At 42.7% G+C, this 25,186-nt stretch overlaps 1 protein-coding gene across 1 annotated transcript in view; it reads left to right on the forward strand.

Moving 5' to 3' along the window:
• LOC118406144 (kelch-like protein 9) overlaps positions 1–4,103 on the forward strand; it is a 6,055-nt gene extending 1,952 nt beyond the window's left edge. Inside the window, exons 3-6 of the mRNA XM_035806023.1 lie at positions 177–388; positions 907–1,033; positions 1,821–1,961; positions 3,131–4,103. Of these exons, the coding sequence (XP_035661916.1) occupies positions 177–388; positions 907–1,033; positions 1,821–1,961; positions 3,131–3,725 (1,075 nt within the window). The 3' untranslated portion in view covers positions 3,726–4,103. The remainder of the gene's footprint in view (positions 1–176; positions 389–906; positions 1,034–1,820; positions 1,962–3,130) is intronic.
• The last annotated feature ends 21,083 nt before the right edge of the window (positions 4,104–25,186 follow it).

The raw sequence follows: 25,186 nt of genomic DNA on the forward strand, positions 1-25,186 counted from the left end.
TGCCCCACTATCCCTGCCGTCCCACTATCCCCACAATCCCCACGGCCCCACTATCCCAGCCGCCCCACTATCCCCGCTGCCCCACTATCCCCGCCGCCCCACTATCCCCGCTGCCCCACTATCCCCACTATCCTGCCACCCCACATATAACCTAAAGCTCTGTGTGTCTTTTCTAGTTGTGTCGCCTTGTTAAAGGAGGCCACGAGGTACCACAACATGGTGTACCGACAGCCCATCTTCGAGACGTCGCGGGTTGGCCTCCGTTCCGACTACGAGTGCGCGGTGACCTTCGGAGGGATCGTTCAGCGCGGGGAAGAGGAGGAGAGCTGCAAGGACGCGACCTTCTTCGACACCTACAGTCAAAACTCTGCCTGGAAAGACCTGGCTGGTAGGTCATCATTGTTTATTGTTTCTTTGCACATACTGTGTACCGGTAAACTGTTCAGATACAGTGCCAGTATAGGAAGGCCACTTTGACAGATAAAATTCCTGTGAAATTGTCTTTGAGCCCCAGTGAGGGAAAAAACAATTTTGTAAGGGTCAAGGAGAAATATTTTGCAAATGGTACATACATAATTAAACAAGTCAAACGAAAGAAAAAATCAAATCATTATGGGTACTTTAAGAAATAAGGAAAACCAATGGACTAACAAACTATGAACTAATCATATAATGTGAACCAGAATTGTGTTGAAATATGTTGAAGAAGTTTGAAAGTTTATGTGTTTGTTGAATTTTGAACTGTGTTCAGATTTTGAATTGTGTTTGAATACATTACAGTAGCTTGCCAGCTGTATTGAATGTAAATCTTTATTCAAAGAACATCTAGTTGATATTTATGTACCAAGTTGATGAAACTAATAGTATATTTTTTTATTCACGAATGTTTCCCCTTTTGTGTTTCAGAACTGGAGCAGGAAGTCAGCTACCACTGTGCTGCTGTCCTGAACAACTTTGTGTACATCGCGGGCGGGGAGGCTCCCAGTGTCTCCAAACTCAGCAGCCACAAGTTAGCCGTCAACACTGTCTGGCGGTAAGGGGAAAAACTTCCTAAAAAAGTTCTATGGTAGTTTTTTAATGTTGGCCTTGCTGCTTTGCAACAGAAACCCCATGCATCCAGATAGAGTGCAGAAGTTTGCACTGCTTGGGTATTGGAATTTGGGGTTGCATTAGTGATTTTAGATGGGGACACGGCTCAAAAAACCACCTGCATATGCAGATTAGTGCAGGTATTTCTGATGTCTGCGTTCACCAAACCTGCACCAGGTTATGCACTGTGCATTACTGTAAAATGGATATTACTTTGCTGTACTGGTTGTAACATTTTATTTAGTTTCTATGCAAGGTAGTATTCCCTTGCCTACTTTGTTAGTAAACAGGTAAAGGTTGTTTTATCCAGTTTTTGGTTTATGTTTGAATGGTGCAGGTAATGTTTCTATGGTGCAGGTAATTTCAAAACTTACCTGCACCAGTGCAAAAAAAAAGTATTTCGATCCCTGGGACATAAAACTGGTGGCTCTGTGTATAGGACAGCTCAAGTTGTCAAGTCTCTGCCAGTTAAAAGAACCCAACACTCTTATAAAATATGGGTGACATGTAGCCTGAGTACCATCCTCCGTAGTGACCGCAGGCTCAATCCTTTTGCTTGCTAACCACGGAAGGATTGAGCCAGTGGTCACTATGGAGGATTGTACTTAAGCTAGGTGACCTGGTGTGCTTAGCTGAAAATATGATAGCCATTTTGAAGCCTCATTGCAATACTAAATATCAGGAAAGCAAATATAATGGCTTTGAAACTTTTTTTTCCATGTCCATTTCAGGTACGAGCCCGGGCGGAACCAGTGGCTGTCGGTCGCGTCCATGCAGGAGGCCAGGAGCGACTTTTCTCTGGTTACCGTGGGCAACCACCTGTACGCCATCTGTGGCCGGAACAAAACTGGGGAAATCTTTTCAGTAGAGAGGTGAGGAGAAGGAGAAGGAAAAACTCTTGTTCTGGACACCTGTTTTCTCTAATTAAGGCCACACCAATTTAATTTCTTGGTTCACGGATTTTTTCATGAAAAATATGAAGCGAGAGGGCGAAATAAAAATAAAAATTGTAAAATGGTTCGGGTAAAGGTAAGGGCTAATCCAAAGCATAAAGAATAAAAAGTTTTCAGCTTGAAAAAAGTACGAAAACACTATTACTGTACAGTAACAGCACCTGTACCCACACTTTAAGGAGCTTATGATATAAAGGCCAATTTGCTACACCAGAAAGTTATTGAATGGTTTCATTAATGGTGAAAATTTGCTGAGTGGTAATTTTTATTTTTGTTTTTTTTCTCCAAAAAAATGGAGCGAGCGAATCCGTGAACCAAGAAATTAAATTGCCTAACATGTTGGTCGCCCACGGCTAACTTTGAGGAAACTTATTGAGTCAGAAACTGGTCTGGATGGCCTGGAACTTCTCGCAGCAATGAATGACAGACTGTACTGGAAGTCTAACTTCACTTGCTGCTCCTCAGAGGGTGACTAATGATAATGATGATTTGTGGAAGGTCTGATATAAGAGGTGACTATCACCTTTTTAAGATGTGAACCCAGAGAACAGACTTTAAGGTTAGATCCACTCAGGCTGGGAAGGACCCCTACTCCTTTCCATACCGTACAGCATATGTGTGGTGGGCTCTTTTACCTGCTTGAGGTCTGTCTCTCCCCAAACTTCCATTTAATGTCCTATCCGAGGGATGGTCCTAACATGAAGCTAGGTCCTCATTTACAGTGAAAGAAAGCTGTGTAAAGTAAGGCCTTTCCCCAGGGCACGAGATTTGTGGCATATCAACTGATTTCAACCCAAGACCGCTGGGTTCAGGGCCAAATACTGTGCGGTTATGCCACATGACTCCACACTATATGGTGTATAGGGCAGTGCCCATCTCAGTTTCTGTCACCCTTGGGCAACACAGCTGTACATAACTACAGTAGGGGGCTAGTCCACTTAGTAAATGCTTATAAAAGATATAAGAAATGAAATGTTTTCTACTTTATAATCTTTCAAGGAAACTTTCAAAATGAGGAAATTTTCTAGTTTGGTGAGGTAGAGTGTTTTATTCAGATACTCATCCTTCTTGTACATGTTGTTTTACAGGTATGATCCGATGGTTGACGAGTGGAAATACGTTACGAGAGCAACTGAGAAAGTGTTCGGCCATGCCGGGGCCGCGCTTCAGGGTAAAATCATCGTAGCTGGAGGGGGTCGGAATAAAATTTTCCACAACCGCGTACATTCCTACGATACCTCACTAGATGAATGGTCCGAGAAAGCTCCGCTACTCTCTCCGAGGGCCTTCCATCGCATGGCCACGGTCGGAGACAAGGTGTTCGCCATCGGCGGATACAAGAATCGGTCGGGACCGGGGTTCCCTGTCAACGATGTCGTGTCTGTGGAATGCTACAACATGGCAGCAAACCAATGGTCAGCGGTCGCGCCGATGTTGGAGCCGCAAACCGGCGCGGGAGTGGCCGTACTCAACGACTGCATCTACATCGTGGGAGGGCGAGCGTTCAGTTCGACTTCATCGCGGCGGTCGGTGCGCCTGAAGACTGTCACGAAGTACGACACCGCGAGGAACAGGTGGGAGAGGTGCAGTTCCCTCCGACAGCCGCTAAGGGGCGCTGCTTGCTGCACACTGAGACTGCCACAGCGACTTTTCTCCATGAGCAGACTTATAACCACAGTGTAGAAACTTCACATACAGCATTACATTGATAAAAGTTAGACTTCCAGGTAATAAGATATACCACGTGACAGTTACTCAAGCGACTGGATAAGATTTGGAAACAAACATTTCAGACGTTGTCCTCTGTCTTTTGTCAGTGATTGGATGAACATCTGGATTTACTTCATGTAGCTTTTAAATCAAAACTCCCAGGGAACTGATATATTGATGAGGGTAAGATGTTGGTTTAAAAGATGGTAAATCCAGATGTTCATCCAGTCACTGATGGATGCTGTCTGAAATGCAGGGCTCTAGCCAGCTCGATTTTTTTTCCGTCATCCAATTCCCATTGTCGCGAAAACACTATTCCATGAGTTAGAGAGACTGAACTGAGACCTTGAAAAACGGGTTTTTAATGAGATTAACGTATGCAAAAGGGCACCGACACACATTGTCGGCAATCATAACAATAGCAAAACAAACAGTGTGTGGCTTTTATGGCCTTGGACGGCGTCCCCAAGCCGCCTGTAGCTTTTACCAAGGATGTTTGTCCATCAAGGTTGACGGATTGGTTCAAAGAATTTTCCGTCACACGCAGCAAATTTCCGTCAATTGACGGAAAAACGGATGCTAGCTAGAGCCCTGCTGAAATGTCTGTTTCCAAATTTTACCCTTGCTGAGTTGCTTGAGTAATTACAAGTATTACCTTACATACACTCCACATCTACTGAATTTTTCACACAACACAAACTGCTGTACAGACAAATAGCTTCTACCAGGCATTCTAAGGCCAATTAAGGGTTTACGGATGCAAGAACTGGCAAAAATGCTGCTAGTAATTGGCCAGGCCCACTGTAAAGATGATATTCATCTGTGTGGGGTTATATAAAACCCCATTGCAGCCCAAATCCCAAGCAAATTGTTGTCCTTTTACTAAAGTTTTAGCCAGCTGAGCTAGTCAGGTAGAGATATATAGACAGATCATATCATATCTGTACAATTACTACCAAAAGCTGTATCATAATGCCAGCTTAGGATTGGGTTTGACATTTTCATACTGTTTCATATCTGATCATTGTTTGAATCTTGTGTACATACATGTACATACACATTACTGGCCTACTATCATGTGTATATTATACAACAATCAAGATTAGAATGTAGATACATTTTGTACAATCATGGATCGCTGTCAGGCTACTGTAGCATTGTGAAAAAAAATTGACAAGCAATAAGAAAAACAAATCATAGACATCCTTATCTATTGTGCTTGGCACCAATCTTAGTACCTAATGCATATAACTCAGAGTAGTGAATAAAAAAAAGTGGTATTCCACATAAAGAAAACTGAAAACATTACCATAGTTTTAACAATCAGAAATCCTTATATTTTTGCTATGGGAGGTTTCACTTGGTTGTGATGTGTTGAAGTGCTTTAAGGCAGATCTGAAGGAGGTATGAAGACAGTTACTGAGAATTAGCAGAAGGACCAGTGGGGAAGGTTGGAAACATCCCTCTTTTGAGAGTGGCTTGTCCTGAAATAGCTGTGATTGTATCACTACAATCATTGGACAAGTCCATTTTAAAGTGACAGGAGTCAATTGTATCGTGTGGGAGAGTTACAGGAGGTCAAGGAGTATATGGAGAGAGCTATTGGTGGAGGAAGGAAGGAAGTTGTTAAGAACGCTGGCGTTTTTCATGTTGGCATCCAAGAATTATGAGCTTTATATTATATCCTATGAATGTGACCTGTATATCTATGCTCTTGTCGAAATCTACAAAAAGTCTGAAGTATTTAATATTAATATTAGAGGCAGAATCTCTGTATTTTGCATATATATTGATTGTAACCAAGTCAGTACCCAAGCTTTGCTGAGGAAGTTTGCGTGTAACCAGAAATAAAGAAGTAGAAGATCCGTGAACATTTTATTTTACTTCTTCTTACTAGTGACTGTCTTTGTGAGGGCAACTGATTTTTGGTCAGTTCAATGAATGGAAATATGGGAGCATAGTATCATGCTATATGACTCAAAGCTGTCTTGGTGTGCTATTTTTGGTGTGGAAACAGACAACTTTCTTGGAATGGCCAATGGTACATTTTTTTAATACCATGCTAAACACAGTTAAGTTAGCAATGGCCATGAAACTGATGCACATTTCGACGGAACATTCTAAAGGTGCCTACATTGGTTTGCCGTAGCTTATGCTCGAAATCACCAGCAGGTCGCGTATTGGCTGTTATATGTTGGGGAGTATCGACAGGGGGCGTGTGTGCACGGTGTACATAGAAACCAGTCGTCAACCTACTGAAAGCAAAAACTTCACGGCGGGTATCAGTCTCACATACATGTAGTTATATTGGGTGGGAAAATAGTTTAAGTATTAAGCTTAAGTATACTGATAATTTTCTTGTCGAAGGCATGTTGGCCTCGAGTACAATTATAGTTTAATCTCGATTTTCGGTACAGCAAATTTATAGCCTCTATAAAAGAACCCACATGTCGCTAGAAATAGTAGCAATTGGCCAAATGGAAAGATAACACACCAGCGGAGTTGGCCGGCCAAAACTTCACATTGTCACGATCAAGTTTGGGCTCACCAACTCCTCTGGTGTGTTATCTGTCTATTCGGCCAATTCCTAACTGCTCCGAGGAGCATATGGAGCCTGGTAAAGGCTAGTCTCTACCAGACTGTTATGTTATGTTATGTTATGTTATTGGGTGGGCCGACTACTCACTCTTTGCAACCAGGGGCTGAATTGCGAGGAGCTTACAATAGGCGGGGCTAAATCGCAAGGGTCTGGAGCGAGCTTCCATTCGGCGCCACTGAGGTGACCTCAATATGACAGTAATTGCCCCAGGTGCGGCCATGGTACTGTATGTTTTGAACCACTCACACCGCACCATCGCACATGTGGCGGGTTCTTTAACGTGCCCGGAGTGTGGCTCTCCCCAGACACGGGACCTCCATTTAACGTCCTATCCGAGGGACGAAGGACTGACAACCATGGCTGTTATAGGATCTAGGGAGAATATTATTTACCAGGGGAGTTTTGCTACCAGAGGAGTTGGTCGACCGCGCAGATTCGGAGCTTTACCTTGACTGGCGGTCCTGGCCAATTTCTCGATTTTGTTTGCCGTATTCTATATATACCTGTACTATCCCGTATCCCTTATAACCCTGTCACATTATCCACGATCTTCGGGCGTATCGAAACCGATGGAAGATCGGCCATATTTAAGATCGACAGAGGGTTGCGCGTATTTTTCACCTGAAAATCGTCCCCGTCACATATAAGCCATACTTTGTACGTTGTATGTACAATTGTTGTGCAATAAAGTTATTACTATAAGTGAGGCTCGGGCGATCTCCGCAGAATCGTCGTCCGATCGATTTTCGCCAAATGTGACAGGGGTATTACTGCCGGGTGGAAGCTTGTTAGAGGCAAGCATGCGCAGTTTTGGTTTAGGCTAGCAAATTATAGCCTCCTCGGCAAACTCCTTTCTTCCCAAATTCTTCGGCAAACTCACTTCCTAGGCAAACTCCCTTTCCCGGCACAACAGAAACCTAGCCAGGGTTAAAAATCGAGGAGTACAGTTTGCGACCTTTTCTGTTCTATTTGGCCAATATCTACTATTTTACTGTGGACCTGTACATGTAGAGGCTAAATTGGGCCTGCACACCCATGGATGAAACCTGCATACATCATAAAGGCCGCTAGATATCTCTCCTTCGCGGACCGCAGCCTGACGGCACCACAGGTGCGAAGTAAATTAGTAGAAATAGGACAAATAAGACAGAAAACACGCCAGCGTTAGATGGCCGAGGAGTACAGTTTGCGACCCTTTGGCCAATGTCTATTTTTCCAGCGCCCTGTGGAGCCTGGTAGAGGCTATGGATGAAACCTGCATACATCATCAAGGCCGCTAGATGTCTCTCCTCCGCGGACCGCAGCCTGACGGCGCCACAGGTGCGACGTGTTCCCCCAGGTTGGCGATGCGCTCCGTGGCTGCGCACAATGCCGCCTCTGCACATATTTGCAGAATGGCGAGAAACAAGGTGACACGCATCCACTCCTGACATGAACTCACCTGGGCGCATATATCACCCCGGCTTGTCCAAACAACCTTATCTTGACAGGCATTGTTGTCTCGCCGGAGAAAATGCCCACCTGTATAGCACGGCCCCAGGTAGGTAAAGGGCAGCTTCCACCAGGCTTTTCTACGGGGGTACGGGAACCGTAGAATTCGGCAAAATAATCGGAGATTGGCCAGGGCCAGGGGAGTCAGTCCACGCTTAGGTTCATGTTTACCGTCTTAAGGCCGGTCAACTTCCCTGTCAAATTTTTCTCCCTATAATATAGCCAGTGTAGTCTGTCTGGTAGAGACTACCAACTCCTCTGGTAGCAAAACGCTTGCAAAGTATTCTCCCTATAATATATAACAGCCAGCGTAGTCAGTCTGGTGGAAACTAGCCCCAGGAAGGTACGGAAGTTGGGTGGGCAGGTATCCTTCTACACGGAACTATATCAGTTTTGTCTTGACTCAGTTCAACTTGAAAATGTTGAACTTGAACTATATTTCAGTTTATATGTTCGTATTCTATTTGTATGTATATATTGCTGAACTCCAGGAAGAACAGTAATTGTATTCACTCTTAGAAATCTGAATAAACCAGACCAATATAATTGACTGCGCCAAAAACGAAGCTATCCTGTGTGCTATTTACAAGACTTGATTGTGATATAATTCTACCTCGATGTTCTCTCCCATACGCCGGTTAGGGAGTTCGGTGTTCAAAGTAGGTCATTCTTGGGCTGACTCCACGACATGTAACGAGCCTTAGCTTGGGAGTTTCAAGAGAAAGAAAATCAGGATCCAGAATTAATGTCCTTGAACATAGACTACGGCGTCGGTACTGGCTTTATCTATAAAAGCTAGGAAGAACTTATCATATAAGAAGGAAAGTAAAAAAAAGAAAATAAACAGAAATTGTATTTCTCGCATGCGCGCTCAGTCGCATTAATTCTGGGTGTAACAGTTATGTGTGCGTGTATGGTCTCTGTGTATGAATGCTGGTTTGAATGTGTGTGTGTGAATGTAGTTTTCTGCTTGTGTATATGTGTGTGAGTCTGTGTGTGTGAGAGTCTCTGTGTCTGTGTGCGCGCTATCTCGGCACGGTTTGTGACAGTGCAGAAGATACCTTTATATATACCTTTATACCACATCCAGGATAGAAGGCTTCATCTGATGCCGTAACTTTTTGACGTAAATTTATGAGTTCGACGCCGTATTGCAGCAGTGTCGGTTGTCTGAAAACATTTGTGTTTTGACGAATGATAAATGAGAGCGGTGGTGTTTTGGGAATTTTCGCTCACCTATATGTGTGTGACCTGGTGCATGTGAAGGTCCATGCCACCTGTTTCTCCTGAGCCGTGCGGTGGGAGGGGAGAGGAGGAACCTTAAGTGGCGTTTGTCATTAATCACTCCCATTGTGTCTGTCGGGTGACAGGTAAATACGCCATGATCACCAAACACGTCGGGTAAGTCAACATCCCTGAAAACAGGCGGGTGTGCTTTCCCAAACTTCCATCAATGCCCAGCCCTGCTTTTTTTTTTAGTATTTATAACTCTTTTAAGTTCTAAAGATCACGCGTCCATTGTTCAAACAATCCTGCGAACTTTGCCCAGGAAAACCGTCCGAACTGCAGCTGGAAACCTTTTCTCCCAGCTGTATCAAACAGAGACATACGGCTTGTTCGTTCTTGACACAGGTGTGACATCTCTAGTGGAAGAAATTTAGGACAGTCTAGAAAATTATCAGACTGTATGACTAAAAAATGTCTGGAAACGTAGGCAAGCCGGCAGATATAACACTAGTAGTAGAAACAATGAGATATGGGGATTTGAGTCGCTATGGAGACGGTTATGGTAACGGGTTCGGTTGTTTCTCCATGTTGACATGTTTAGTCACTTGTCCTTACTCTAAACTGCCTGCCATGTTTGTACGCTGTCATTCCACGGGGGACATACCGTTGCCAGCGAGGTCGAGCCCCTTTCAGTCCTGTCATGGCGCCGAGACTCTATTCTCAACGCTCTATTTAGATGGGTACACAAGACCTTTCTGTCAGGACGGCAGAGAAACACATCAAGTCGTCATCGGTTTGTGATGGCCACCATTGTTCCCAGGGGATTCTGGGAAAACCACACGACAGTGATGGTTTACGGCACATTACACCGAACTGTCGTAAATAACGACGTCGACGACATGTCCACTTTGCTCAACGTGTACAACCTGTTCGCGCGGTTTGCACTTGATTTAGTGCATTATCTCACAAGTTGTCACAAGTAAACACGACCAAGAACCATAAAACCTTCCTTCAATTCTCCTGCATCAATTTAGCTGTCGTAAGGAACACTTCCAACGCGATTCGGTATGCCAGTGAATGGCCAACTACGCTGTTTGTGTTCTTCCAAGTACTTTGACTTCAAATGCCAAACATCACTCGCACATTCATAAGGACACCTTTTGACATGCCTTTATATGTCGTGTTGAGAGAACAATCTACACGAAAGGTCAAATAGGGAAGGTCGAGTTTTGTTCTTAACTCTGTTGTAGAATTATATTGTGTGGCTAGAATAGCTGAGGAATGTTTCTTGATAAGGAAAAGATCGGAAATAAAAGAGAAACGAAAGATGTGACGTTTTTTGTTGTTCTCATTTTCAACCCATCTGATGCGTTATTCAAAATGGACAATTTGTCTTTGACTGTCAAATTTCATACATAGTTTTTTATGATATGGATAACGTTATAGCCGCTGGAAAAACAGAAATTAGAGATTGAAACATAAACGCATAATCAACATGCCAAAGGAGTTTGCTGGTCCAGGAGCTAACTCGTCTGGTATATTATCTGTCTATATTTGTCCGATTTCTATTATATTCGTACATGTAGATGTACCTGTGGAGCCTGGTAGAGGCTAATACTACCATACGGAACCCATACGGACTTGAATATATACGTACACGTGTGAGCCCCCTCAGTAGTGGATTGCCCAACTTTTTGGATGTAGATGGGGGTGGGTGGAGGGGTTGGTGACATTATCCGGTACAGATCTTAAGAAGCTGACATGTTTCCTCCAGGTGTGACGCCGTGGCTCCACCTGCTTGTTTACCCTACTCCCCGCCGTGAGCACTTACCTGGGAACAAACAAACAGGTGTGCAACAACACAGGTGAACATTCTGTTTACTCTCCGAGCAGAGGTTAGGCTCAGGCTCTTTTTACCTCCATGAAAAATATGCTAGTATGTACAGGTTCAACTTCTTCTCGCTTAAACATTAGGACATAATAATGATCATAATAAAGAAATCATTCATTCATTCATTCATGGGGTATGGACCTTGCCCTCGTCATGGATAAGAGACAGCTCGCATGAAAATGCTGGTGCATAGAAACGCTTTGTGACACCCCCCTTTCCGACCATTATACGGCGCTTTTTGGCCCATCATATATGTGAATTGAGAATAGAGAATGGAGGAGACGCAGAGGGAGACCATGTACCAGGTGGAGAGATAGTAACCTGCAGAAACACCTAGGCCCCTCCTGGCCACTGACTGCAAGATGCAGAAGAGTCTGGAGTAGTTCAAGGGAGGGGTTCCTCAAAGAGAGCGACAATACCCTGCCATGAGAGAGAGCGACATATGTGAATATGACAAATATAGAAAAGACAAAGCTTCATGGCATCCACACATTTTGGCATTGTCATCGTGCATTCCATGACATGATGAACTCGACCCACGCAGCTGTGATCATAGTTCACACTTTTTTCTCTCTCGCCACTTTCCTACTGATTTTCAAAAGTGACGTCGACTGGAAAGTAATGATCGCAATGGTTTTAAAATTGTTGGATATTGATAAAAATTCTTCATACTATGTAATTGCGTCCAGGAATTTGAGTTTTGCACCTTATTTTTGTGTGAGTCCGAGAACTTACTGACCTCTCGCAATTTATCACCCTTATCCCTTCCCCATATCAAAGTGCATCTCGTACTAAACGTCAACACTGTTGGTCTTACATCCGTCCATATCTCATTAATTCTGCACAACATTTGTCTACCAATTAATGGACTATTCAATAATCAATTCAGTGCGTGTACTTTTCCCTTCGTGAAGACAAACATCGAACTTGCCATGATAAATGACGTTGACATTGCCTCACACAAAGACCACATTTATAAGAGCCGGACAGCGCTCTTGAGTTGCGTGTGTATCCTATTCTACTCCAAGGCCATCAGGTTTAATTGGTGTTTTCCACTTGATAATTAAGTTTTCTATTCTATACAAACCAGTTACCGTGTTGTAATGTTCGTTTATAGATAGGTTAATGCTTTTCTGGAACAAAGAGCTTTACGTAATGTATTTGGCCATCTTTTGTTTAAAGCGTGTTTTTTGTAGTACCTTTTCGTCTGACACGTTTCGTAAACATTGTCTTCACCTTAAGATAAACCGATTTAACATCACCGCACAAAATCCCGACAAGATTTCCTGTTTGCGTCTGCTGGTAATTTATTCCCTCCCTGACGGGTTCATGATTTGAACAGCTTAGTACGTCCACGTTAATTATACAAACTGTTGACAATTCTACAATCACAGCTCAATCATATACAGCACAAATATTGGTCCTTTCATTAGGGCAGTGTAGCCCGAACAGGACAAAGTTTGGGGAACGAAATTCCTGACCGTTCACCGCGTTGGAATTGTGTCTTTACTGTCAAATCTGTCCGCGACGACCACTCAACCTGTCTTTTATCAGAACCGATAAAATTCGTGTATGTAGACAGGTGGTCACTTAAAGTTGGACATGATTCTTAATGCTTTTGTCAGTGGGGAAAATTATATACACATTTATAAATGTGGGTTCACTCGTGCGTAGATATTCCGTATGAGGTCCGTATGGAAGTCCTAGCCTCTAATCGGCTCCACGGGTCAGTTGAAAAATATTAGAAATTAGACAAATATAACCAGATAACACGCCAGAGGAGTTAGCTGGGTCGCAAACCATACTCCTCAGTCATCTAACTCCTCTGGCATGTTATGTGTCTAAATTTGTCCAATTTCTGCTATTTTCCCAGCGACCTATGGAGGCTAAGAATTCCATACGGACCTCATACGGACTTAAATATATACGCACGTGTGAATCCGGCTTAGGGACCACCATTGGCCAGGTCAGGTGGTCCTTATGCCTACTTAGACAGACATAGACTTGGAGGCTCCCACGTTATGTGACTTATGAGGCAGCTAGAGAAGTCCAACACGTTAACGATCTGTGATCGTAAAATAATAGCTTCATTGCTCAATAATTGTATACAACATAATAATGACTGGATCAATCCCAAAACCCCGCGGCCCCCTGTTCGACTATGGTTCTATTTCGAACACCTCCGTCAAAAATAGTAAAAATTTCTGTCCCGGTGTCCGAAATAGAATAGGGGGTTCTATTTGTTCGATATGGCGTTCGACAGAATCGGTCCATTGGACAACAGGCCGCAAGTATATTTTCCCGCGTATGTCAAGCTGACGGGGGTCAGACATGGTTTGTTCAACTTCATATTCGACCGTCCAAACAGGAATTTGTTACCGTAGCGACCGGTGTAACATTGTGATTTTTACAGCTGTACGCCGTCCAAACACGGCCATCGGCGGCGCAGACAATGTGTGTGTACAGGTCAAGCTGTCAAAACTACGCTGTGGTAACATTTCTTACTCTCCAAGCAGAGGTTAGGCTCCGGCTGTTTGGAGAGTAACATTTCTAAAGTGTGTGTGCGCGCGCGTGTGTGTCTGTGTGTGAGGGGGGTGGGGGTGGTTCTTGCATTGAAATGTTGCAATGATACAAAAATAGGACAAGGGATAGCTTAGAGCCAGTTGTACGTTTCTGTACCATGGATACTTAATTTCCATATCGAACCCTTTTTCCAAAAACTGTCGGTCAGTTGTACATTTCGGTACCACCTTACGGTACCATGGGAACGATTAACTAGTTGTAGATTTGTCCAAAGAGGTTATAGATTATAATATATAGAATAACGTTATAGTTATAGATTATAACCTCCTTGATCTAATCAGCATCGCTTTATTTTCCGTAAGCGGACATTGCAGAGAATAACACCATGACTGTTGTGTTGCAGAATCGGAGTACAGTTGGAATGAAAGCAGAGTTGAACGTCCGCTTTCTTACCACATCGTAAGTATTATTCGCCTTCGACAAAAGGACTCGACTCTGCACCAGTAGAATCACCGTACATTGTTCGTCTGGTGGAACAGGAACATGGCGAGCGCAGTCAGCTGAGAAACCACAACATGTTTTACATGCCCACCTCGGTACTTTACCTGCCACACACTCACCTGTGGTCTTAAGGGGACAAACCGCGGCTTTACCTGCCACACACTCACCTGTGGTCTTAAGGGACAAACCGCAGCACGTTTTAGTGAAGCAGGTGTCAATATAGGTATCAAGAACATCCCCACCGACCACTTTTATCTGTTTTCGTTTTACTCCAGTCTGTCCTATCAAGTGATCGTTATATATAATACCATATTTTCTTTTTCTTTTTCTTTCTTTCTTTCTTTCTTTCTTTCTTTCTTTCTTTCTTTCTTTCTTTCTTTCTTTCTTTCTTTCTCTCTCTCTTTCTTTCTCTCTTTCTTTCTTTCTCTTTCTTTTTCTGTTTCTTTCTTTCTTTCTATCTTTCTTTCTATCTTTCTTTGTTTCTTTCTTTCTCTCTTTCTTTCTTTCTTTCTTTTGTTTGTTTCTTTTTTATTTCCTTCTTCCCTTCTCTTTTCTCGTTTTTCATCTCCCATTATTCGTTCTGTCCTCTTGCTTCATAAATTTCTGCGAAGTGAGCGGTCTTTTGGACACCCTGAATGGGGTAAAATCACAACCACCAACCAGACACGCCCACCAGAAAATATACAATACGCCCTAGTAGAGCATCATTAGTACAGCATGTGATCTCAACCTGGAGTTCAACCCTAGAGTTCAATAGAAAATGTTTCACACAATGTTATTGACTGAGGTCAATTTTTGTGGTTTATCACAGGAACCTTGTGGTTGGATATGACAATTAAAGGCATGGGCATAGAAATAACCCATACATGATACACGGGGAAAAACAAACACGTGTCTCCTGCCGTTATCCTTTTCGTTGTATGACGAGTATCATCATCATCATTCTCGCCGCATGTCAGTCTTCGCTGAGACGAGTGTATAGTTGTATCACAATATCTGGTGCTTCAGTTTTATCACTTCAATGATACATTCGTAAAGAAATACACGTGAATTGTTTACCGTGGCTTTCGCAGGTGCAAAGTTGTATCGTTCCGTTACCCATCAGGCGCATCACCACCCCCTCCCCCCTTGTACACGCACACACACAAATCACACAAGGGAAACTACCCAGAACGCTAGACGTCACAGGTCCCGCCACCATGACTGACTCCGCCCTTTCAGCTTCAACCATGAAGCAAGGCAACGGAAAACAATCCGCAGGAGAGAGGCTATTAGTGCTTGTATAATGGATCTGTTGAAAGCCAATCAAAGGTTTTACGGAAGGCGATACCATGTAAGAGCCACCGTTTGGCAATGTTGTTGGCACAACGGCCAATAGAGCTAACATGTAGTAAAACAAAACCCTTTTAGAAACGACAGCGGGGTTATGTTACAGGGCGATGTACGATCTTGGAGGGGCAGGTGCTCAACCATACTCGACTCTACTCGCTGACACAACGTCGGGGTCACATCGGACAATTTCGGATGAAATCGACAAAAATCGGTCACTTTCGTGTGACGGAATTAAAGATGGCGTCACGGATTAGATTAGAAGATGACCGGTCAGGAGATCAACTTAGGATCATCTTGTTGACAGTTTTTAGTTACAGATTCCATCACTGGTGGTCTATACAGTCATGCTACTTGCTGTAGGATAATATGTATAATATGATACATATCAACAATAATATAAACAATGACATTGTTCATGAATGGTCACAACTCCTTATTCCATACAGTAGCAGTATAAGATATTGGACTATTGCGGTTCACATTGGGTCATTGGGTTCTTGTGTGAATGGCTACATCAACAAGGTATAATACGTACGTTATGTATCTACTAGTACTGTTAGCTTGAGTGAAATACCCAATGATGAATCAATATTACATCTAGCCTCTAGAACACACTTACGGGAACGTATCCGTTCAAGGGAGAGGGCGGACAAATTAGAAGACAAATTTAAAAAAGCCTTTCTTTTACAGACATCGCCAGAAATTTTCACAGATTCACGCATCATAGCTCCATTTACGCCCATGGCATCATAGCTGCCAACAAGAACATGACAAAGTGGAGAGAGTTGAAGAAAGACTGATTACAGCTGCAGGGTGTCCAGACCACTGCAGCAGCAGAATACAGTATACCACTACTATAGCTGCCAACAAGGCACACCTGCAAGGCTTCAAAGTCTTGTATCTGACTGAAAAATGTTTGCAAGTTTGGCACTCAATTAGAAGATGTCTGCTGTGAAATATTAGAACACCACATCCTTACCAGAAATCATGTCTTGCTGAAATACTAGAGTCATGAGATATGATTCATAATAATCTTACATTCTGATATTCTTCTTACAGTAATAATTATTTTCAGAAACCCTTGTAATACGAAATGCTAATTATCTAACTTGTAACTGTAGCCGAATGTTGATAGCACAAAGGCTGTGATTGGTTGCAAGTCGATAGTACAAAGGCTGTGATTGGTTGTGAGTCAGACTGTGTCCTGGGTGCAAAGACACCTGCTCTAGGACTTACACAGCCTTAAACAACAGTCTTAAACCCGCGGTTTAACGTCTGTCACCCCCGTAACAAAAATGTTGGCGTCCAATTTCATTGACGTCACCTCACAAGTCAAACAGACCGCTGAAAAAGCCCGAGTAGAATGTATCGCTTATTCTGCGACCGCGCCTTGCCTGACTCGTATGGACCGATCCCAAAACCCCGCCCCTGTTCGATCATGGTTCTATTTCGAACACCTCCGTCAAAAATAGCCACATTTCTGTCCTGCTGTGGCAGTTTTTGACGGAGGTGTTCGAAAGAGAATAAGGGGTTCTATTTGTTCGATATGGCGTTTGACAGGATCGGTCCATTGGAGCACAGCCAACACGTACCTTACATCAGTATGCGTTCTGAACAGCTGTGTGTGCTTTCTGAGATTGAATATTCCGGTTGCCTCGCGCGCCCTTTCGCCACAACAGTCATAGACCTATTGGATTGAGCTTTATACGCGTTACCTCATTTAAAATCAGGTACAGGCGTTTATTAGGCATACTTAAAACTCCTGCTTGAGTATTACGTTTCTATCAGTGAGATTTGTTACCTGGGAGGCACAGACGGCGTGTGGCGATGGCGGGATAAATATTTACTTATTTCTGACGTGATATAATTATACCAAATCAAACAAGCGAAGCGTTTGTCTTTCTGCGTTCACACAAGAAATATATTATGTGTGCAAATATCTATCATGACAAGCGAGTGATATCATAGGATTACAACAAAATGATGTGTAACAAAATGTCTTCCTCAAATGTTCGGTAACAAGGCACGCCGTATCTCTGCCGTTTACCAAGCTGTGTTGTGGGTCTGCCTCCGAGCTGTGTGTTTTTAAAGCTCTCCGTCGAGAAAACGTAATCAGGCGGAAACGTCAAAACAAACAAGTGTCGGATCAGACTTGTTCTCGCGTGTTGTTCCGACAAACTCCGGCGTGTTGTGTGTTCCGCTAATTGGCTTGATGTTCTGTCCCACGCCAGTACGGGCGACAAACTCACCCGGGATTTGAGTTGTGTATCTCCGTCTAGTTGAAATTCAAACGGAATATTTATCCACACATTGCATCATGTACGGAACATATTGAAGGGCGTTGGCAGATCTCCGAGCAAATCTTGGTGTTTTTTGTGGCATTTGATATCTTTGGTAACAATACAGGAGACGATCGAGTGTTTATTCCGTACTAAAAAGACGTACTAGAAATACCTCAAAAACACATGTAAACCACAGAAATTGAGACATATATAAGCTATCTGCTTGGAGATGGGATGCCAGCAAATGCGATAAATGAACATCGTTCTACTATACTGTGGTCATGGAGAACTCGCCAAGCAGATGTTAGATAAACAGGCTCCTGTTTGTTTTGGGACGCCTTTTTATGGATTTTGTTGGCTATTCTGATTTGTCCGATTTTTCTTTGGTGTTATATATATATATATATATATATATATATATATATATATATATATATATATATGTACCAAGAAAAAATTACTAAAAAGGCCGACAATATACTTCGAAAGACGTCGAAAACAATCATTCTCAGAAAAAAAAATCCAGAGGCTAACCTCAGCCCAAAGAGAAGTCTAAGAATTCGGAACTGTTTAGAAAGTAAGGCCTCTAATAAATGTTTTGTCAAATATTCTACCAAATATATGACTTCGGATATGCTCAATTCAGTCGGAATGCTGCAACCCCTTCCTATACTGTTCGATATATATATATCTATGGTTTATAAACAGTTAGCATTGGACGTAAGGTCTGCCATATGTAAAGCGTACATGCACCCTCTCCTTGCCGTTTGACTTTTTCGCATTCTTACATTGCTCTACATGACTACCACTTTGATATTTCATCTAACTTTATATAAAGTACTTTGTTCGTGCACACGTCCAAAACTTTGCAAGAGAAACTTCCAGAAGTTATCTGTTCGCCCACCACGTCCACGTCATAAAACGGGGGACAAGAAGACCACATTCGTCAACGTACCGTCGGATAACCTTCAAAGCGTTTAGTTTGAAGATGAGTAAAAAGCAGTCTCTATCTGTGCCGTACGCGCCTCTTGGAACGTCAGTCAACATCCGGGGACTTTGCGGAGTATCTCGGAAACTCGTTTCATCTGCGACAACCACAAAGGCATCAACGCACCGCTGAGAAACGCAGAGAAATAAATTTGAGTCCGACATGAAAAGATTCGGCTCCTATCTAAGACGACGGAGAGCGTTTGAAGTGCGGCTGAAATGACCAAAGGATTTGTGTGGAACCTCATCTTGGTCACAAAGTAGAAAGGAGATAACTACGTGCGGTTCGATGCGGTCATTAGGATATCAAACTTCAAAGTGCATTCTGCAGCTTTCAATGAGTGGAAACATGTACGTAATATGTTTTGATATTTGACGCTTTTTATCTTGATACAACACAAATAAACCTTTGAATAGCAAAGGTTCAATGGTTTTGCCCCTTCAGTTACTAGTACTTGTTGTTTGTTCATTTCTTTTGTAGTATACTAAACTTGATATAGTTGATCACTTTCGATTTTCGCTAAAGATATGGACTTTTCTATCCTAACACAATCACACTAGTCTCTACCAGATCCGGCCTAACCGAATTGTAATAGGAGACTATGGCCATGTTAGGAATAAAAGCCTAGTAGGAGTTAATTACCCTAGGTGTGAACTGACCGGTCGGCGGATAGCTGGATAGACTGCAGAAGACTGAAATCCAATGGCAACTTCTTTGTCCTTTCTTTCGCTAAATTCATCTTTCATCCAGCTGACACGTCCGCTTGGAGACTACAATCACACCATCACGGCAGAAGAAAATTCTACGGGCTTTCCACGCCATAGGGAAGTACACAAGTCCCTTGTAGCTGATTGGCCCATAATCTATCATTTGTAGATTTGAATGATAACAACAACCATATGATGTGCAGGGTTGAAAATAGAAAAAGGGTGTGGACATTTCTAGAAATAACTAAAGAAAATAAAGGCAAAAGAGTAACCCCCAAACTTCAACTAGCTTACTTTTCGTTTTCGTTCTTAATTGCACAACTTATTCTTTGAGTTCGGAATTTATTTTGGCATTCTGTGACATTAGTAACCGTTTTCCGATATACTTCTCAAGTTATGGCATATATCTGCTCATTTTACAGCTGTTTTGTACCACAATGGCCGAAAACTTTTTGTTGGAAACGGATGAAAATTGATGCACACATGGATGGCATCCACATGATCAAACGAACACGGCCTCAGATAGACCACGTTTTCCGACATGTTTTCAAGTCACGGCAAACTAGTCTATGTGCTCCTTTTACAGCTGCTTTAAGGCAATGGCCGAAAACTTTTTGTTGGAAACGTATGAAAATTGATGCGCGCGCGGATGTCATCCACATGATCAAACGAACACGGCCTCAGATAGACCACGTTTTCCGACATGTTTTCAAGTCACGGCAAACTAGTCTATGTGCTCCTTTTACAGCTGCTTTAAGGCAATGGCCGAAAACTTTTTGTTGGAAACGTATGAAAATTGATGCACACATGGATGGCATCCACATGATCAAACGAACCTGGCCCCAGATAGAGTACATGATAGCCAAACTGCCACTTGACTGTCAGCAGAATGCATCATCACTATAAGTAATCCCCCATAGCGAGCCGCACATTATCGTTACACGGAGCTGTCAATCATAACTTAGGCCACAGCAAGTAGATTTTATGGATGACATCCTGCGTAGAATGCAAAGGTAATGAGATAGCGCAAAAAAAAGATGGCAAGTTTTCAAAAAAGACACCATATAGTCGTCATAAGATTCGAAGTGACAAAACGTGTCATCACAACTAACAAGGCATTCATTCCTGTATAAAACAAGTGAACTAGTGTAGTAAAAGTTGGCAACTACACTCACATTCATGGCTTCCATATTGGTTGCACTTTTACAACTATACCCAACAAGTTTCAATTCTGCAGCTATAGACATGGCTACCTCCCTAGTGTCACTTCTACAAGTACAATTATTAGGCTACAACACAACACAACACAACACAACACAACACAACACCCATTTCGGCCTATCTGATCATCCCCGAAGAGAAAAAATCCTTTTTTGTCTGAAATCAGGCTAAAATTAATGAGCGCACGTACCAATGTCATCCATAAAATTTACTTGCTGTGGCCTAATCCTTCATACCGATCGGCACATTATCGTTACATTGACCTGTCAATCAAACTTATCCAGCCGAGGAAGATGGCTCCCGTGGGAGGGGCGCGGTCGGTGTTCTTGACTTTAATCTTGACGCGAACGCCATATTTCTTCCTTCGTACTGCAATCGTCTCGAGAATTCCCTCTTAAGGCTCCAGACGACATCAAAGGCGCGGAGGATGTGCAAATGGAGAAGGTTCCGCGCTGAGATGAGAATTTGTGTTTTCTTCCGACCCACTGGCTCCAATCTTTCCTCTCCGTTAACTCCCATTTTTGTAGGGCGAGAGAATCAGCCACAGGTAAATATATCAGGTCATGTGTGTTCATAGAAGTGTGTCGGAACTTAGTGCTGGTTGTTGCAAAGTGCATTAAACGATTGTTCAGAGAATTACAATGATTGTAATTTTGTGATGCCTTTCTGTCCTTTCAACGTCAGATTGTATAAGTGATAAGCTACACAAAGTAAATCACCTAAGCATAGGTTTTTCGAGTTAAGAATACATTGTATACATACAGTAAATCTCTTATATTAAAGACAGTCAGGAAATCGAGCAGATCGATCGAAAAACTGTACAAATAGCTGTCCATCTCTGAGAGATTACTCGTTTGCAGGATTTGTAAGTTCTGGTGCATACATGCTGAATAGTCAAGTCAGTCAAAGTGCTTCCCGTGCCTGATGGCGCATGGGGCGGCGCCCATCTCCGTTTTTAGTAGCCCTGGGCCACACAGCTTTGTGCAATCACTACAGCAGGGGGCTAGTCCACTTGTAGTGGTGTGTGTTCAACTTCCATACTCTTTCCAGAATGCTGAGTGCTAAGCAGAAAAAGCAGCATGTGCTATTGTTAAAGTCTTTGGTATGACTCGGTTGGGGATCGAACTCACGACATACCGAAATGCAAGGCCCTTGCATTTCGTAGGTCGTGAGTTCAATCCCCGTTAGGCGAACACTCTACCCACTCGGTCATTGCACTGGTCTCTGATCAATCATGCTGAATGATTTAGGGATAAATCTGACAGTATGTGGATTATGTGTCCTTAATCCGTCACATGTCGCCGTTAATCTCCAAGCAGATATGGGGTTAATCCCGTGTTTAAGGGGTGTTTCTTTCTTAAGACGTCTAGACTTCTTTATAATTATAGTAGTCTGCCCTTTTCTCTCATTGCCTTCCCAATAGGAACCACTAGTCTCTACCAGACTCCCGCCTGGCCGAATAGTAATATGGGGACTTTGGCCAAGTTAGGAATAAAAGTCTAGAAGGAGTTAATTGGCATAGGAGTGAACTGACTGGTCGGTGGGTAGCTGCATAGACTGCAAAGGACTGACTGAGATCCCATGGCAACTTATTTGTCCCTACTTGGCCAAATTCTTCTCTTTTTTCACCCAGCTGACATGTATGCTTGGAGCCTAAGGAACAACCAGAAAGGCGTAAAAGAATCTCAAAGCTAACCTTCCTACATCTGCTTGGAGATTGTGTACTCTACCAGAAAGACGTAACAAAACTCAAATCTAACCTTTCTATAACTGCTTGGAGATTGTGTCCTTCTACCAGAATGGCGTGAAGAAAATCTCAAATCTAACCTTTCTTCATTTGCTTGGAGATTGTGTCCTCTACCAGAGAGGCGGACAAAAAAACTCAAATCTCACCTCCTTACATCTGCTTGGAAATTGTGCCCCCTTCCCGCCGCCGTGAGAGCATGTCAGACTCCGGGACTGACCTCTGACCTTGTGGTTGACGTGAATGGGGGTACTTGAAAACTCGGGTGAACTTTGCTCGGAACACCTGTTGGGGTCACTGACCTCCAACCCCTCAAGAGGCAAAGGTAATATTGAGTAAAAATCGATCTGATAAAAACACAATGTAGCATTTACCCACAAACACCGCCACTTTTGTTCCCAACACTTTTCAAGGCTTTCATGGCGTTTTGAACAACATATCCATCAAAGATATCAACAGCATGTGACAGGTGTATCGTTAGTGCAATATTTATGATATCTATGACAAACACCATACCCTCTGCATACAAAACAAACTAGTGTATGATTAACACTTCTTATGATATTGAGGGTTACTTTAAGCACATGTAGGTGAGAGTAATACAGTATGTGTGGTCTTACATCTACTAACGCCATGGAAAATACTTTTATATACAAATCTATAGTCATGTGGAACAGTCTGTCACAGGACATTCAGTTAGCTAGCATGTACAAGTTTAGACATGAGCTTCCTATGTATGCAAATAAGTAATTGTATTTTAGTTTGTAAATACCCGTTGCTTAAATTCCATGTAATTTGTGCGTCTTGTATCTTTGTCTGTTTTAATGTCCCAAAGTCCAGGAAGATTTGATACCTACAAATTATGTATGATAGCTAACGGGTTGAATAAATGATACAAGTATCCATGTCTTGGATTTGAACCTTGAATTTTATCAAAGCACTACTTTGCAACAGCCTGAATTGTGTTGGAATGTACACATTACACGTACGGCAGGGCATTAAAAGTTTCGTTATCAAAAATGACATTGTTTAAAAACTTATTACAAATATCTTAAAACCTATCTTAAAATTGTGTAATAATTTTACATTTAATAAATCCCAAGTACAGACATTGGTGTGCAGCATTTATAATAGTTTTGAGGCAACACCGGAAAGGAGACAGGGAGGAGGAAGATCCTAAAGACGGTACTAACTAATCTCCAAGCAGATCCTACGGTAGCATAAGATAGTATCAAAAGCTGGCAGAGGAGTGAAGCCGACTTAGGAGTGTGTTTTGCTACTGGCAAATGGACACCTCTTGGTTGACTACACTCCTTGGCCAGTTTGGTACATACTATCGTATGTCATTGTAGGATCTGCTTGGAGATAAGGTACTAACCAATATTTAGCCTTACAGCTTCTGTGTAATGACCTTGATTCATATGTATCCGTGTATTCACCATGTGTGTACTTGTATAACATGCTTTAGAAGGCTGTCTCTTCGGCTTTGTGTGCCTCACGTCTGTTCGAACGTCTGCACAAAGTCGTGACCTTGCTGTGAACTCTTCACCTTGGCATCCAGGTGTGCGAGGAGGGAGCACAATAAGTACACTGGAAAGGCTGACCCGAAGGCTAATTGCAAGTACATAACGTATATAAATACGACAATTGAAGACAATGGCAACAAAGATCATGTGGCTAATGTTGTTCTAATCACATGTATCGAAGTTGTAACGTTTTATTTTGCAACCGATGGAAGACGAAGCACCTCACCGTCTCTAGCCTCGACCAGGGTCCCCAGGTTGCTGGAAAAATAGGAGAAATTGTCGCAAACTGTTCTCCTCGGCCAACCAACTCTTCTGTTGTGTTTTCTGTCTATTTGTCCAATTTCTACTATTTTTCCAACGACGTAGGGAGCCTAGTAGAGGCTACACCGTCTCGCTGACGTGTCTGTGGTGTTAAGAGGAGAGTAGTTTTCTTTCCGTCTGGATTTTGTGGTGTTTTTTTGATAGTTCGTTCGTAATTGCCGACGGAATACTGAAAGATAAAACTATCACGCCCTCCCCACACAGATAATGTATTATGCCACCTTTCCTCTGTCTGAAGGGGGCGAGCATTTAGACTATTTTGTTTTCTAATTGCAAAATCAGCAAAGTAGACAAAAGTGTACAATTCCAAATCCAGGCACAAGTGTGAATCCCCGGGAAGCATATGTTGCTGCCAAATAAACCACAAGACCGTTTAATAATCACTTCAAATTAATTACAGCGGATTAACACCTTCTGGTGGAAAATCGGTACAAATGAGTCGGGAGGAGTCACTAATCACCCTGGGGGATTCATCCACCCTGGGCACCCCTCCCCCGTCATTCAACAAGTCCTTACACAATGTGCTTTCCCCACTAATGCTGATAATTTGCATGTAGATTTGGGTTCTTTTGTTGGTTTTCTGAGTGGTAAGATTGACTTCATTCAGCCCTGGGTGATTGTGGGGGGATTTGTGGATCACCCAATGCCGATAATGTCTGCTTCAGCCAGCCCTTCTAATCACTGTGCGAATGTTTTCCACGCGCTAGATGTGAGCGTTTATACAGTGGAGAGTCGGACTCTATTTGGAGAGAGAGAGAGAGAGTCGGCTCGTGAATACAGATGTAGTAGGGCGCGGTTTCAGCTAAGGACGTCAAGTTATGAGAACATCTTTGATTATTCTTAAATGAGCAAAAATAAAATAAAATTCAGGAAAGTGTTCGTTTTTGACATATTTCTCCCACGTTTGAGTAATTCATAAGGAAACTAAAGGTACATAAGGACAACGCTCTAACATTATTCTGCAAGTGGCTTGAATGCTTCTTCTCGCCTTGTTGTCGCTGTTATCCGTTAGAATGATATATGTTGTAATCCTCAAGATATCAATTAATACTAATTACAAGCAATTATGATGGTAACCGTC

The sequence above is a fragment of the Branchiostoma floridae genome, chromosome 18 (genome assembly GCF_000003815.2).
Source record: "Branchiostoma floridae strain S238N-H82 chromosome 18, Bfl_VNyyK, whole genome shotgun sequence".
Taxonomy (NCBI): Eukaryota; Metazoa; Chordata; class Leptocardii; order Amphioxiformes; family Branchiostomatidae; genus Branchiostoma; species Branchiostoma floridae.